The sequence below is a fragment of the Thamnophis sirtalis genome, unplaced genomic scaffold (genome assembly GCF_051295495.1).
Source record: "Thamnophis sirtalis isolate CommonGarterSnake01/CBP01778 unplaced genomic scaffold, rThaSir2_p1.2 scaffold_3, whole genome shotgun sequence".
Taxonomy (NCBI): domain Eukaryota; kingdom Metazoa; phylum Chordata; class Lepidosauria; order Squamata; family Natricidae; genus Thamnophis; species Thamnophis sirtalis.
The window spans coordinates 147,367,311-147,381,838 of NW_028261383.1; the positions used below are offsets into that span (position 1 = coordinate 147,367,311).

The 14,528-nt window shown below is 46.5% G+C and overlaps 1 protein-coding gene across 2 annotated transcripts in view; it reads left to right on the top strand.

Moving 5' to 3' along the window:
* CA10 (carbonic anhydrase 10 (inactive)) overlaps nucleotides 1-14,528 on the top strand; it is a 400,894-nt gene that overhangs the window by 311,869 nt on the left and 74,497 nt on the right. For both annotated transcript variants that reach the window (XM_087710338.1, XM_087710339.1), the window contains exon 5: nucleotides 12,024-12,209. In XM_087710338.1, coding sequence (XP_087566464.1) covers nucleotides 12,024-12,209 — 186 coding nt within the window. The remainder of the gene's footprint in view (nucleotides 1-12,023; nucleotides 12,210-14,528) is intronic.

The window sequence follows — 14,528 nt, forward strand, 5'->3', positions numbered from 1 at the left end:
AACATAGGTTTTCATTATAGAACTTCCAGAGAAAAACATGACAGTTGTGAACCCTGCCTGAATCACACGGATGGTAAAACAGACCCAATTCATCCTAATCCACACAATTCTATCATAGTTTATGAGATGTTCTATCTCTGAGCTTGCCTGCCTACCTCAAAATGAGTTTTCTAAAGGGATTTACAGTAGGTAATTTATCTGTCTTCCCTGTAAGGCCAAATAGGATACCAACCTCAACTTTATAAATGGAGAGGACATATTATTATTATATATTACAAATTATCTCGGCTTAATGCTTAGAACTTGTTGCAATCAATGCTGACTTACTATGCAAAACCATGCAAGAGATGAGCTAGCATGGTTATTGACTTTGATGAGAAATTAATCTGTTCTTTTCTAAAGGCATTTTGGAGCTTTTCTATAGTCACCCTGAAATTGAACTGTAATGCTTTGGACAGGTATGCAAATTAATTCTTGAAGGTTTTTCTATCTCTGGAACAGTTTAACGTGGGGAATTTCTCGGCCTACATAAATTTAGGTAGCTATTATCTATTTAGTATGTGCGCTGATCCACATTACATGCTGGGGAAATATCTGAAAAATGTGCCTTTAAAAAAAAAGTGAGCTACTGGAATGACATTAATTGGTTCCGTGCTGATAGAAACTGTAGATTAAAATAAGAATTATGTAGGAGCAGTTACTGGGGAAAAATAATAAAGTATCACTCTTATTTTTGAACTCTCTGGATTTCAGTTCTTATTTAGCTCAAGGCTGAACCAATGTAAGTGATAGGCTGAGGTCTGGTATGTGAGAGACCTTTAAATTGGTCCAAGATTAAAATCATAAGCAGAAAAAAGATGCTAAGCATCAGACGTTTCTGTGAGGCTTGCTTTCCTATTCCAAAATAGACAAATTCTTTTGAAATTCCACCATCAGTATGCACAAGGTAACACTTTAATTGCCGGGACTTAATTTCCAGTAATCTAAAAACACAGCTCCATTAAAATGCATTACAATAGCCGGACATAACCAGTTAAATGACAGAATAACTATAGTTTAACTTTCTCTATCTAGCTGAATCGGTTGGAGCATAGCTCAAAGAATCTTCTGTACAAGTGTCAAATTTATTACACACCCATATAAACACCCCCCCCCCCATAATTATCATTTTAACTGGACAGTCTGGCATCTGGCAACTGCCCTTCCAGCCCCTCCACCTTCTCCTCTATTGGCCAGAAATCCCCTCATCTCATCATATTCTCTGCCCTTGCTTCATTTTTTGGCTTTTCCTAGTAAGAGGGAGAGGGAGAGCAAAGGACTGCTATAATTTAAATGTTCAATGAAAAGATATTATTATTATTTTAAATCTTGAGACCTTTGCATTACTCAGCTTCAAATACTTGGTTATATTTTGTTTGAAAGCCAGACAACAAAGTTGACTCAGCCTTCCATCCTTCCCAGGTGGATAAAGTGAGGACCCAGATTGTTGGGGGCAATAGGCTGACTCTGTAAACCACTTAGAGAGGGCTGTAAAGCACTGTGAAGCAGTATATAAGTTTAGGTGCTATTGCTATTGATAGACCAGACAAAATAAGGGGAACCACCAGTGTTGGGCATGAGTGATAAGTCTGCGCAATGCATTGTTTCTGTGAGTCCTGACCGAGAAGATCCTCTACTATCCTACAAGATTTACACGGCAGTGTTTTCATTATGAGCATGACTGAATTCAACAAAGACAGGTGGAAGTGGCTGGGATACATAGCCGGAACGATAAGGCTTAAGTTACTGCAAGGTATAGGGGGCCCAAAGCAGAGCCAGAAAAACTGAAATTTTGAGTACAGTTTATTGACATGTCTTCCAGACACCCCATGCCGAGGAAGATCGAAGCAATAGTGAGGCATCGATTTCAGCTCCTGGGGGCAGACAAAGTAGGCATGTGGAATCAGCTGCTGTTGAAATGGCAAAGGATTCCCAGAGGAGATTCTGCGTAGGTTCTTTAGAATTTTACTTGTTAAATTCCCCAAAGTGTAGGTATTCCTTGGCTCGCTCCCACTTTGTTCTCCGTAGAGAATTATTAGATTTATGTTAGAAATCAGTCAGACTATTTTACCTTCAAGAGAGAAAACAGGGTTCCTCTAATTTCAGATTTGCATCCAGCAGAGTCCGGAAATGGATTTTCATTATATTGCAAATATACTCAGTGTCAAACAGAATATTCAGGGACTTGTGTAATTTCAAAAAAAGCAAATCAGCAAAATGACTTTCCAACTAGTTCTTTTATTCCTTCTTTCGTTTTGAAAGCAGTAACACATACAGTAGGGAGCACTTGGCTGTTCATTCCTGTATACACTGTTGGCCAGAAAGCCTGGTTGATCCATTCAATCTGGTGTGCGATAGCCAAAAGACACACTGAGTCAGGGAAGGTGTTTAAAAGCTCTTTATTTCTGAGCAGGGGCAAAATGTATCTCGTTGATCTGTTGACAAAAAGGGACAGTTGAGAATTGTTTCTGCATAACTTCTATACTTAGTTAAAACAAGAAAACAGTATACAAAAAAAATGTTCACTGAGCAGTGCAGACTCATAATTTTAGCACTTGTGCATAAACTTTGTGTCCTCTCTGCGGACACACAAGCCATTGCCTCAGCCCAGCTCTACCACACATGCATGCATATCTCCTGCTGGCTAGCTGGTGTTCTGGGGGCACATGTGCAGGGGACACTCGCAATGCATTTTGGGGCTTCACGTGTGCTCATGCCACTCTTGCACCCCATTTTGGGCCTGGAAGGCCTCCTGCACCAACCTGGAAGCCAAAACGGGACACAGACGTGCCAAGCAAGGACCCCCTATGCCCCATTTTGGGCCTACACCAATCTGGAAGCCAAAAATGGGCAAGGGGCGCACGCGCATGCCCCTCTCGCACCCTGTTTTGGGCCTGGAAGGCCTCCTACACCAACCTGGAAGCCAAAACAGGGCACAGGGGTGTCATGCAAGCCCCCCCCATACCCCATTTTGGGCCTGCACCAACCTGGAAGGCAAAAATGGGCAAGGGGTGTATGTGCCGAGAGCGGAGCGCATGCGTAAGCAGCACTTGCATTGCATTTTGGAGGTTTGCACGCGTTCGCTTTGGGCACTCAGCACCAAAAAGTTATCCATCATTGTCCCATAATATATTTAGCATGTAACATGTTTCCCTCATTATAATGCTGAGGTGTGTGGTTTTTAATATTGGAACAAAACAGAAGTGTAAAAGTTCATAAAAAGTTATCTTTTCACTGGATTAAACCAGTCTTAGCTGCTTTCCTTCTCTTTTGTCCAATGTGCAGGCAAGTGTGTGTACACACATTGAAACACACACACACACACACACACACACACATACTTTCTCAAGAGCCTGAATAATGCTATCAACAGAGTAAGGCAAACTTCAAATAATGTTTAAAGTTAATCTTTAGATATTTACTGTATGCATTAATATCAAGACAGTAAACCAGAGGGCAAATAAAAAATTGTTCTGCTCGTTGTGAAGGTATTTTTTTCCTTCGGTTATTAATAAATGTGACTTTATGTGACAAATAGAAACTGAATTCATTCTGATTTGAAATTTAAAAAAGGCCATAAAACTCACCTGTCAGATTAATGAGGCAAAACTCTTTATGGCTGTTCTTAACTTCTCTTACAAAAAATCTCTATAATATAACATTTTTTACAAGGAAATAAGCAACAAAATAAGACCTTTAAGGACAGGAATTACTTACTACAGATCAAATTACACTGCAGCAGTGCTAATTATTATGATGCCAGTGAACTATAAAGTATAGTGTGTAATTGGCAAGGCGTTCCTTGCAAATTAAAGCCTAGCAAAGCATACTGTTGGTAGACTTTCCTCTGATTAATATAAATTATTGTAATCTAATGTTCTGTAACTATTCAGCCTAAGTTTTTTTGCTCCCAAGAAGTGCTGAAAAATGTGATTCAGAGTAATTTAGTAACAAGCTTTTTACTATGTGAACAATGTGTGTTAGAGAGAGAGTGCATGTGTGCGTGCATGCATGGCCATTATCTATTTCTAAGCCTCAAGTCACAGAAGTGAGTAGCTTTATGAGGCAGTTTTCAAGAATGGTAGATATTTGACTTAAACTCAGGGCAACGCCATCCTGGGGAGATTTGAAGGCAGATGTCTGGGGTTCACCTTTACAGAATAACCTGAAAGCCACCTAGTTTCCATTTTAAAAGCACTTTATTGTTTATTAACAACACCTATAGAATATTCCAATTCTGACAGACTCTATAACTGTGATGACAAACCTATGGCACGCATGCTACAGGTGACACACATGTGCATGTGCCTCCTGCCGGCCAGCTGGTTATCGAGTCTCTGCCATGCATGCACAGGGGGTGGGGTGCATGCGGGTGCGTGCATGTGTAGGGGGCACATGCACATGTGGGGGTGCATGTGTGGGCTGCGCATGCATGCACATGGGGTGGGGCACATGTGGGGGTTTGCATACACAGTGGGCAGGGCGCATGCATGTGGGCCGTGCACGCATTGCATTTTGGGGGTTCGGGAGTGCTTTGGGCACTCGCTCTGAAAAGGTTAGCCATCACTGCTCTATAAGGTGAACAAGAACTCTGAAATGCAATTATTAAAATCAAACCATAACAACAACAACCAGCTACCTATAATGGTTGCTCCCTAAAGGCCAACATCCTGCTGAAATGGTACAGAATGTGTTTGTTTTTTGCTCTTTCATAAAGTGAGCCTTATCCTCAGGATTGGATTTCTGCCAGCATTACTGCCAGTTTCAGTGTGCGCAACATATATACATACATACATACATACATACATACATACATACATACATACATACATTACTTTGTTGCTTTGACTCTCCTCCATCAGCATCATCTTCTTTTGAAATGAAACTAATAAACAGTAGAAAGTCTTTTACTTACTACTCATCTTTTGTTTTGCTAGTATGACTTGGATGAGCATACTTGACTTTTATACTGCAACTTACTCAGATGTTCTATGACCCTGCTATAAAGTCCAGAGAGTGTGATCATTCACAGGTCATGTATACAGACCTAACCCTATTGTCCTTCATTATAGGAGCGATCATTCAGTATTAGGGTCATGTCTTATGTTAATGCTATAGGGTCAATACATCTTGGACAAAGGAATTCAATTAGTTATGTTGAAACAGTCATAGTTGGCATAACATTTTTCATCCAAAGTTGCTAAGGGCCCAAAAAATAGTGTCATTTCCTATTTTTGGGGATCCTTGTGTCTTCCAAGTAAGTATGTATTGTGTCACAACCCCTGGTATGCCCAAATATGGGAGGAAGCATACTGCTTCCTTTCTCTGTCTATCGGCTCATCTCAAGAGACCATCCAGACAGAAAGCCATTGTTTTTACTGTTGCCTTTGTTACATTTGTGTTGCATTTGTGCTGATAAATATATAAAGGGAGACTAGTATAGATCTATTTCAAGCTTTTTAGTTCTTTAGGTATGGTTAGCTGATGAGAGCTAAATAGCTTGAAATAGATTTATACTAGTCTCCCTTTATTTATTTATCAGCACAAATGCAACACACACACACATCACACACAATGATATTTTCAGCAAGAATGAATTAGTTTTTTTTTCCCACTGTTTAAGTATATTGTAAATAATTTATATTTTCATGCAAATACTCACCTTTCTGCGGCCCAAAATTTGTTAATGAAGCAATGATTTCATTCTGAGCGAAGGAATGCTTTCACATTCTTACTTATTTAGAGGCAAACACATAATATTTATCGTGTTTCCCATACACCCTCAGCTAATATGCACATGTATCTTGCAGATTCTCCTGTGTGCTGCTCCGGGAATCCAATCATGGGTTAACTTAGCCTTCTAGCCTTGAGACTGAGTATGCAAATATCAAAGTTACGCCTCCTCTGACTGGACTTCCGTTTCCTCCCCAGTCCTTATTACTCAGTCAAGCCTACGAGACTTATTTTCAACGCTCTCTTGATTAATTGCTAATATTTCAGGGTTAAGGATGAAATTACTTGGTTTTTCACTGTGGATTTCTTGCTGGATTGGAGGTAAAGCGGCAGATTGCTGTCAGCAGATTCCTCCCTCGCTATTTCCCTTAAAGGGATATCGGATCGCTGCAGCTGGAGTGGGGCGTTCTCCGCCTGCCCTCCCTTATCATCAGCGCGCAAGGAAGCTGAGTCTCCCAGCGCTGCCACCCCTGCCGGATAGCACCCGCCCGCGGGCGCGGTCAGATCCGAGGCTTTGGCTTGTCGGAGCGGGTCTCCCCCCCTCCCCGCCTCCCTCCTTTGTGCCCTCGCTGGAGCGGCTGCCGGAGGATTACATGGATCGGCTGTTTGGGAATTTCCCCTGCGGTTCCTTTGAATTTCGCGCCTTTGAAGCCGGTGACCTTATTTGGAAGCGCTTTTCACGCATGCGCTCTAACGCCTGGGATGAGAAGGCAGATTTTGTTCGCGCGCTTGAGTCTGCGCACTGCTTCCGCCCCTCCCTTTTCCCTCACTCGAGTTTGCTGACTCAGGGAGGAGGTCGCTTCTCTTGGTCTCTGCTTCCACGTGGCGTTCTTGGCGAAGTGCTTTCAATTGCATTCCTTTGTCTCGCTGATTGAGCTCTTTCAAATTCATATCATGGCTGATCAATTGCAAGGTACTGTCCGGCCAGTTTCTGAGCCCCGCTCCCCTGGCGAGGGAGGGGCCAGCCCTGGGCCCAACAGGGCCGCGACCAGGGCCTCTACTAGTAGGCCTCGAGCCTCATCTACTGTTCGGGATAAGTCGCACAAGCGCAAGGACAAGGCCAAAGTTCCCCCCAAGGCATCTGGGGCTCCCATTTCTTCCCCTCCGGTTTTGGTTCAGCAGCCTGTGTCTCCGGTGAGGGTTGTTGAGCAGGGTTGGTCTCCTGATATTCAGCTTCCCCAGGGCCCTATTCCTGAGGTAGGGGCTTTCGGGCCTCGTTCTCCCCCAATTATTTCGGAGGCTAGTGGGGCTTCTCTTCGTTCACCTCCACGCGCTGGGCCCTCTGCCACGTTCACCCCCACAGCTGCAGGCCTCAGGCCTCTGGAGGGCCAGGATTTGGGCCTTTCTGCTGAATTCTACAGCATGATCTCAGAGGCTATTTCCAGAGGGGTGGATGCGGAATTAGCACGTAGATCCCAGGTCTCCAGGCCTACTCTGGCCTACTCAGGCCTGGCTCCCCAAGCAGTACAAGGGGATTCTTCCATTCTGCAAACTGATCCTCCTTCCCCTTTACACTCTGTGTTTAGCGCACAGTCTCCTTTAGTGGAGGAAGGTGAAATCCAGGATAGGGAACTCTCTGGTGACGAGGGCCTTCCTGTGGACCAGCCTCTGCCCCCTGGGCTTTTCAGGCACACTCTTTTCAAATCCCTGCTATATAAGGCCAAGACTACCACCCACATGGGGGAGGCAATTTCTGCAGAAAGTGCTGCTGTGGGCCTGGATGCCACCGAGCGGCTCTTTGCTGAGCAGGTGGCTCTGCAGGATTTTATCCCATCTCCCAAGCTTTTTCTTGATTTGATCCAAAAGCAGTGGGATGAGCCGACCGCGGTTAAGCCCCCTGGGTCTGGTGATAGGAAGCTTTTCACATCTTCCCCAGAGTTGGAGGCCCTCCTGCAGTTTCCCACAGTGGATGCTCCCATAGCTGCTCTTGCTTCACCGGCGTTAATTCCTTCTGAAATTTCGGAAGGATTGAAGGCCGAGGACCGCAAGGCCGAATCGGTCCTTCGCAAGACTCATCAGGCAGCAGCGTGGGCCTTGCGATCAGCCACTGCAGCTTCCTTCTTTAATAGGACTTCTTTAGTTTGGCTGAGACAGCTACAGGAAAGGCTGGATCCGGAGGAACTGCGCCTCCATCAGGATGTCACCAAACTGATAGCGGCCCTAGAGTTTTCTGCTGATGCCACCCTTAGCGCGGCAAAGTTTGCTTCCCGAGCCGTGGCTTCCAATGTGGCTTCTCGCTGTTTGCTCTGGCTCCGCCACTGGCAAGCTGATATCAAATCCAAGTGGCGTCTAGCATCCACGCCCTTTAAGGGCGGGGCCTTGTTTGGTTCAGTGCTGGATCCAATTCTCATTGAGACTCGGGACAGACGTAGGGTGCTTCCCTCCACAAGTGCCCGTGTGGCCAGAAGGCCACAGCCTTATGGTAGACGGCAGCCCTTTCGGTCTGGGGACTCGGGGTTTACCTCTGCCCCCTATGTCCCCAACTATACCAGGGGGTTCTCCCAGGCACAGGACCGTGGCCAGGACCGAGCCGGGGCCAGAGACAGGGGGCGCCAGCAGAGTCAGGCGCAGAGTAGACGGTCATTCCGAGGAGCGGGCAACCGATCCTTTCGCAGATACCGCTGACTCGCAGGAGGTAGGGCCCATAGGAGGACGTCTCTTGGCCTTCGCCCACCGGTGGGCGGAGCTCACGTCAGACGCCTGGGCCCTTCAAGTAGTGAGTTTGGGTCTCACGCTAGAATTTCTATCCATCCCCCCGAGGAGGTTCATCAGGTGCCCTGTGCCCAGGTGCCCGTCAAAGCGGCGCCTTATGGACACCGAGATATCTCATCTTCTCACCATCAGGGCCATAGAACAAGTTCCCAAAGGGCAGGGAGGCCTAGGGTTTTATTCCATCTTGTTCCTAGTACCAAAGAACTCCGGGGGATGGAGGGCAATCCTAGATTTGAAACAGCTCAATCAGTATATCAAATACCAAAAATTCAAAATGCACTCTCTAAAGAGCATATTGGCTTCCATCCGCCAAGGCGACATGATGACTTCCATAGACATCAAAGAAGCGTACCTCCATGTGCCCATTCATCCGGCACATCGGAAGTTCCTGCGGTTTCACTTCAACGGCCGTCATTATCAATACCGGGCCTTGCCATTCGGCCTTTCCTCGGCCCCGCGCACGTTCACCAAGCTTCTGGCAGTATTGGCAGCCTCCCTTCGCTCAATTCCAATACGCATCAATTGTTATTTGGACGACGTGTTGGTGCTGTCGTCCTCTCGAGATCAGGCCCTCCGAGACCTACAGGTCACGATGGACGCATTGCGGGACCATGGCTTTGTCCTCAATCTGCCCAAGAGCCACCTGCGCCCAACCACGTCCCTCCTTCATCTGGGAACCACCATCAACTTGATGTCGTGCGAGGTTTTCCTGTCCCCGGAAAGGAGGCAGAGCATATACCGCCTAGCGCATCATGCGCTATCCCATCGGCGAGTACCGCTGCTGTCGCTTTCCAAACTGCTAGGGAAGATGATCTCCTGCATCAGCGTGGTGCCCTGGGCCAAGTTCCATGCGCGTCCTCTCCAGTGGTTCCTGCTGCCCTTCCAAAGAGCGCATACCAGTCATTCCCACATCAAGGTGCAGCTCCCGGGCAAGGCCAGGCGGTCCCTGCATTGGTGGATGTCGTCCAGGCTCCTCAGGGGATGTCCATTCAAGGAGCCGGACCGAGTTCAAGTTACAACGGACGCCAGCTTATTCGGATGGGGGGCCCATGCCCTGGACAAGGTGGCCCAAGGTCGATGGTCGGATCAGGAGCTGGCGAACAGCATAAACTGGCTGGAGTTGCGGGCCATCCGTCTGGCTCTCCTGGAATTTCGGGACATTGTATCTCATCACCATGTGTTAATCCTGACCGACAATGTGGCCTCCAAGGCTCACATCAACCGCCAAGGGGGAACGCAGTCCAGAGCTCTGATGCTGGAAGCGGAAAGGTTGTTCCATTGGGCGGAGCCCAGGCTCTCATCGATTCGGGCGGAGCACATCTCGGGCGAAGCCAACACTCAGGCGGACTGGCTGAGCAGAGCGACTGTGGATCAGGGGGAGTGGCAGCTCCACCCCATTCTCTTCCAGGAGCTCTCTCGCCGCTTCGGCCTGCCCGAGGTGGATCTGTTCGCTCACCCGCACAACGCACAACTTCCCCGGTTTTACTCCCGATACCAGGCTCCGGGGGCGGAGGGGGTAGACGCTCTACGCAGCCGTTGGCCGGCCGGCCTTCTCTATGCCTTTCCTCCTCTCCCGATCCTTCCGTCGGTCATTCAGAAGATCTTGACAGAACAGGCGGAAGTGCTGCTGGTCGCTCCAATGTGGCCCAGACGTCCCTGGTACGCAGACCTCGTCCATCTGTCCGTTTCGCGTCCTTGGAGGATCCCGGACGACAAGATTCAGCTCCACCAAGGGGCTCTCCGGCACCCGGGCCCTCAGCTGTTGCAGTTAGCCGTGTGGCACGTGAGCGGGAGATGCTAGCGGCCCTCCACTATTCAGACGAAGTCATCTCTACAATTCAAGCGGCCCGTCGCCCGTCGACTACCCGTATTTACGAAGCTACCTGGCAGGCCTTCTGCCGCTGGTGCCGACGCACCGGGGTCGATCCCATCAAGGCCTCGGTGCCCCAGGTTCTGGATTTCTTGCAGTCCGGCCTCAACAAGGGGTTGGCACCAAACACACTTCGCCGGCAGGTCACAGCCTTGTCAACGGTGGTCGGGGGTGGCCAAGGCCGCTCCTTATCCCAGCACTTGCGAGTTCGAACCTTCCTTAAGGGTGCTTCCAACTTACGACCGCCGACGGTACATCGTTATCCCACGTGGGATTTGACCTTGGTTCTCAGGGCCCTTACAGCTGCCCCCTTTGAGCCTCTACATTCCATCAGCCTCCGCTTGCTGACACTCAAGACGGCTTTCCTGGTGGCCATAACATCGGCCAGGAGGGTGTCGGAGCTAGCAGCCCTTTCGGTTCGTGCAGATCTTTGCATCTTCCACCCGAACAAGGTAGTACTTCGGTTGGATCCGACCTTTCTTCCAAAGATAAACTCGTTGTTTCACAGAACTCAAGAACTTGTCCTGCCGGACTTTTGTCCTCACCCGTCTCATCCGCGGGAACGTCAGTGGCACCATCTGGATGTGCGCAGGGCTCTTCGTCGCTATGTGAAGCGCACGGCGTCGTTCCGAAGATCGGAGGCCCTGTTCGTCTCCTTCCAGCCATCTTCAATGGGACAGAAGGTGTCCTCCCACACCATCGGCCGATGGTTGAAAGCTTGCATTGCGTTGGCGTATGACACCCACTCCAGACCGGTTCCAAGGCGAATCACTCCTCATTCCACCAGGAGTGCGGCCACCACAGCGGCCTGGGCGACGCAAGCGTCTGTGGAAGAGATTTGCAGGGCGGCCACTTGGGCATCCCCCTCGCCTTTTATTCGCCACTACAAGATTGATGTCTTCGCCTCGGCCGAGGCGTCCTTTGGGCGGAGAGTGTTGCAAAGGGTCCTTCCGTCTGCGGAGGAGCCTGACCAGCCTAGCTCCCGCCCTGGGAGTTCATTGCTTTGATATATCCCATGATTGGATTCCCGGAGCAGCACACAGGAGAATGACCGTTGTCTTACCTGAACGGTCCTTCTATGGGTGCTGCGAAGGGAATCCAAACCCGCCCGCAGCTTCGGCTGGTCAGGGCTCCATTTTGACTGTGACTCTCTGACTTGTTACTGACTGGACTTGACTCCGTAGTGCCGGATGACTTGCGGCTTGTTTGAGGATTGACATAATGCTTCTTCGGTGGACTTCGTAATAAGAACTGGGGAGGAAACGGAAGTCCAGTCAGAGGAGGCGTAACTTTGATATTTGCATACTCAGTCTCAAGGCTAGAAGGCTAAGTTAACCCATGATTGGATTCCCTTCGCAGCACCCATAGAAGGACCGTTCAGGTAAGACAACGGTCATTTTATATGAAATATGTGTAGATTAAAATAATTTGGTGTATGTTCCAAGCAGAAAAGAAGAAGCCCTTAAAACAATGTTTCCCAATCTTGACCACTTTAAGACATGTGGACTTGACAACTTTAAGAAATGTAGAATTATTCTGGGAGTTGAAGTTCACACACCTTTAAGTTGCCACGGTTGAGAAATACTGATTTAAAAGATTGTTAATTTCTTCCCAACTTTTTTTTGAAAAATGTTTTATATATCATTCTTTTATATTCTGTTTTGTTTAGGTCAGTGGAACAATGTATAATACTGGGAGGCATGTTTCTCTACGCCTGGATAAAGAACATCTGGTGAATATCTCTGGAGGGCCCATGACATACAGTCACCGACTAGAAGAAATAAGGTTACATTTTGGCAGTGAAGACAGCCAGGGATCAGAACATCTGTTGAATGGACAAGCTTTTTCTGGGGAGGTATGTCAATGCATTGAAAATTCTTGGGGGAGAAGTTAAACTATGAGAGGGGGCATGTTTATATCATTGCTTTCAGAAATGGTTTGCAATCCAGCAATCCAGCACTTAAGTCTGCAATTCGAAAACCAACATTCTGCAGCTGGACTACACCAAGCGTACCTGAGTTTATTTGCTTAATCCGCGTAATTTATTTTGCATAAAATTTGTTTATATTTAGGAGAACAAATTTGCATTACTGGTGGGGATGATCTGTTTTGAACTATCTGAAACAATAATACAGAGATTGAATAGTAGCTTTGCCGCAATATAGCAGTTGTTTTCAAAGTGAGATCCACTAACCGGAATATTTCCTGGAAACTTATGAAAAGTTGTTCAGTAAAAAATTAAGTAATGGTGGTTTGGCAGGGAAGCTTTTAAGACCCCTTTTTCTTCCACTACTAATATGTCCTTTCAAATAAAGTAAAATACTTACAGTACATTTGGTATTTATTCGATTTGTAAGCCGCCCTATTCCCCGAAGGGACTCAGGGCGGCTGAACAAAAACCAGGGGAAGGGGAAAACAAATACAGAAAGTAAGACAAACAGGACAGTGATACAACAATTTAAAAAACACAGCAAGCACAGCAAATTCGAGTAGCGGGGGGGGGGACTCAACCCCAGGCTTGCTGGGACAGCCAGGCCTTAACGGCTGTCGGAAAGGCCTAAAGGGTGGTGAGGGTCCGAATCTCCACGGGAAGCTCGTTCCAAAGGGCCGGAGCAGCCACAGAGAAGGCCCTCCTCCGAGTGGTCGACAGCCGGCATTGGCCAGCAGATGGAATTCGGAGGAGGCCTAATCTGTGGAATCTAATGGGTCTATGGGAGGTAATTGGCAGGAGGCGGTCTCTCAAGTACCCAGGTCCAACACCATGTAGGGCTTTATAAGTAATAACTAGCACCTTGAAGCGTATCCGGAGACCAATAGGTAACCAGTGCAGCTCGCGGAGGATAGATGTAATGTGGGTGTACCGTGGCGCACCCACAATCGCTCGCGCGGCTGCATTCTGGACCAGCTGAAGTCTCCGAACATTCTTCAAGGGCTGCCCCATGTAGAGCACATTACTTATAGGCCTATATTAGGCATTACCGTACCTCCTCATCAGCTATGGGGTATGTATCAATTCTGCAGAATACAGAACATAAACTGAATCTGTGCATTTAGTATACCACAGATTCTAGGTGTTCTTTAATAAACAAGCTGTTTTAGAAATATTTTGTGAGAGTCGGCATTTGAAAAATCACTGAAGCAGATTGCGAAAGGTAGGGCTCTTGCAATTTTAGGCAGCTTTCAGCAAGTCCAGGAACCTATTAAAAGAAATCTTGAAGGGCTCATGCATTTGATAGGTTTCCCTATAGATTTTCCAGCGTTACTTCACAAATGAAATGAAATGAAGTAGGAGCATTTCTTGCTCAAGCTGCAGAGAAAGGAATCGGATTTGTACTCAAAATGAAATTTTCCATTTTGGATGCAGCTGTAGCTTGTCCAGATTAGGTCATTTAATGAATTCTGAAATCAAAGCTTGAACACAGGAGAGCAGCACTGTCTCGAGTTTCAAATGTTACACAGAAGTCATGAGAAATAAAACCGCATGTCTTTAAAAAAAAGAGTTGGGACATAAGATAGAATAAATCTGAGGAACATACCATAAAACAAATTGCCAAGGGAAAAGTAAATGTGTAATTTGGATCAACAGGAAGAAGAATTTTAAAAACATGAAGCAGAAGATCATAACAAGAGCGCATACTGAAACTTATCTCATGGCTAACCATTATTTATTTAACCACAATTTATTGAATAAACCACACGGCTGAATTTTCACCACATGCTAAGCTTAAAAAAAAAGTTTTAAAAACCCAGTTTGCTGGGTTTCCATAATGCATTATGCCAAAGAAATAGCCATAATTTAATGCCGTGTATAAATACAACCAAGTCTTGACAATTAAACTGAGTGTATTTTCAAAATCTTTACAAAAATGGTTTTGCATATCAGATATTGGTGCAAAATCAAAGGAATTGCTTGATAATTGTTACTCTACTTGACAATGGTTAGGCATGTTTTATAATTCAGTAGAATGCATAGTGTGTCATAGTTGAAAGTGTAAAACATTCTTGAAATGTATTGATTAAAAAGTATAGCCCATACCAAACTAGGAAAGTACCAAATGGATATCCAAATAAAAATATGTTTGTTTGTTGCTAGAACAGCTGAGACCAAGAAATCCCTCTCTGATTTCCTTCCAAATATACCTTTGATTGCTGCTGGAGCAAGGAAATGGCCGTG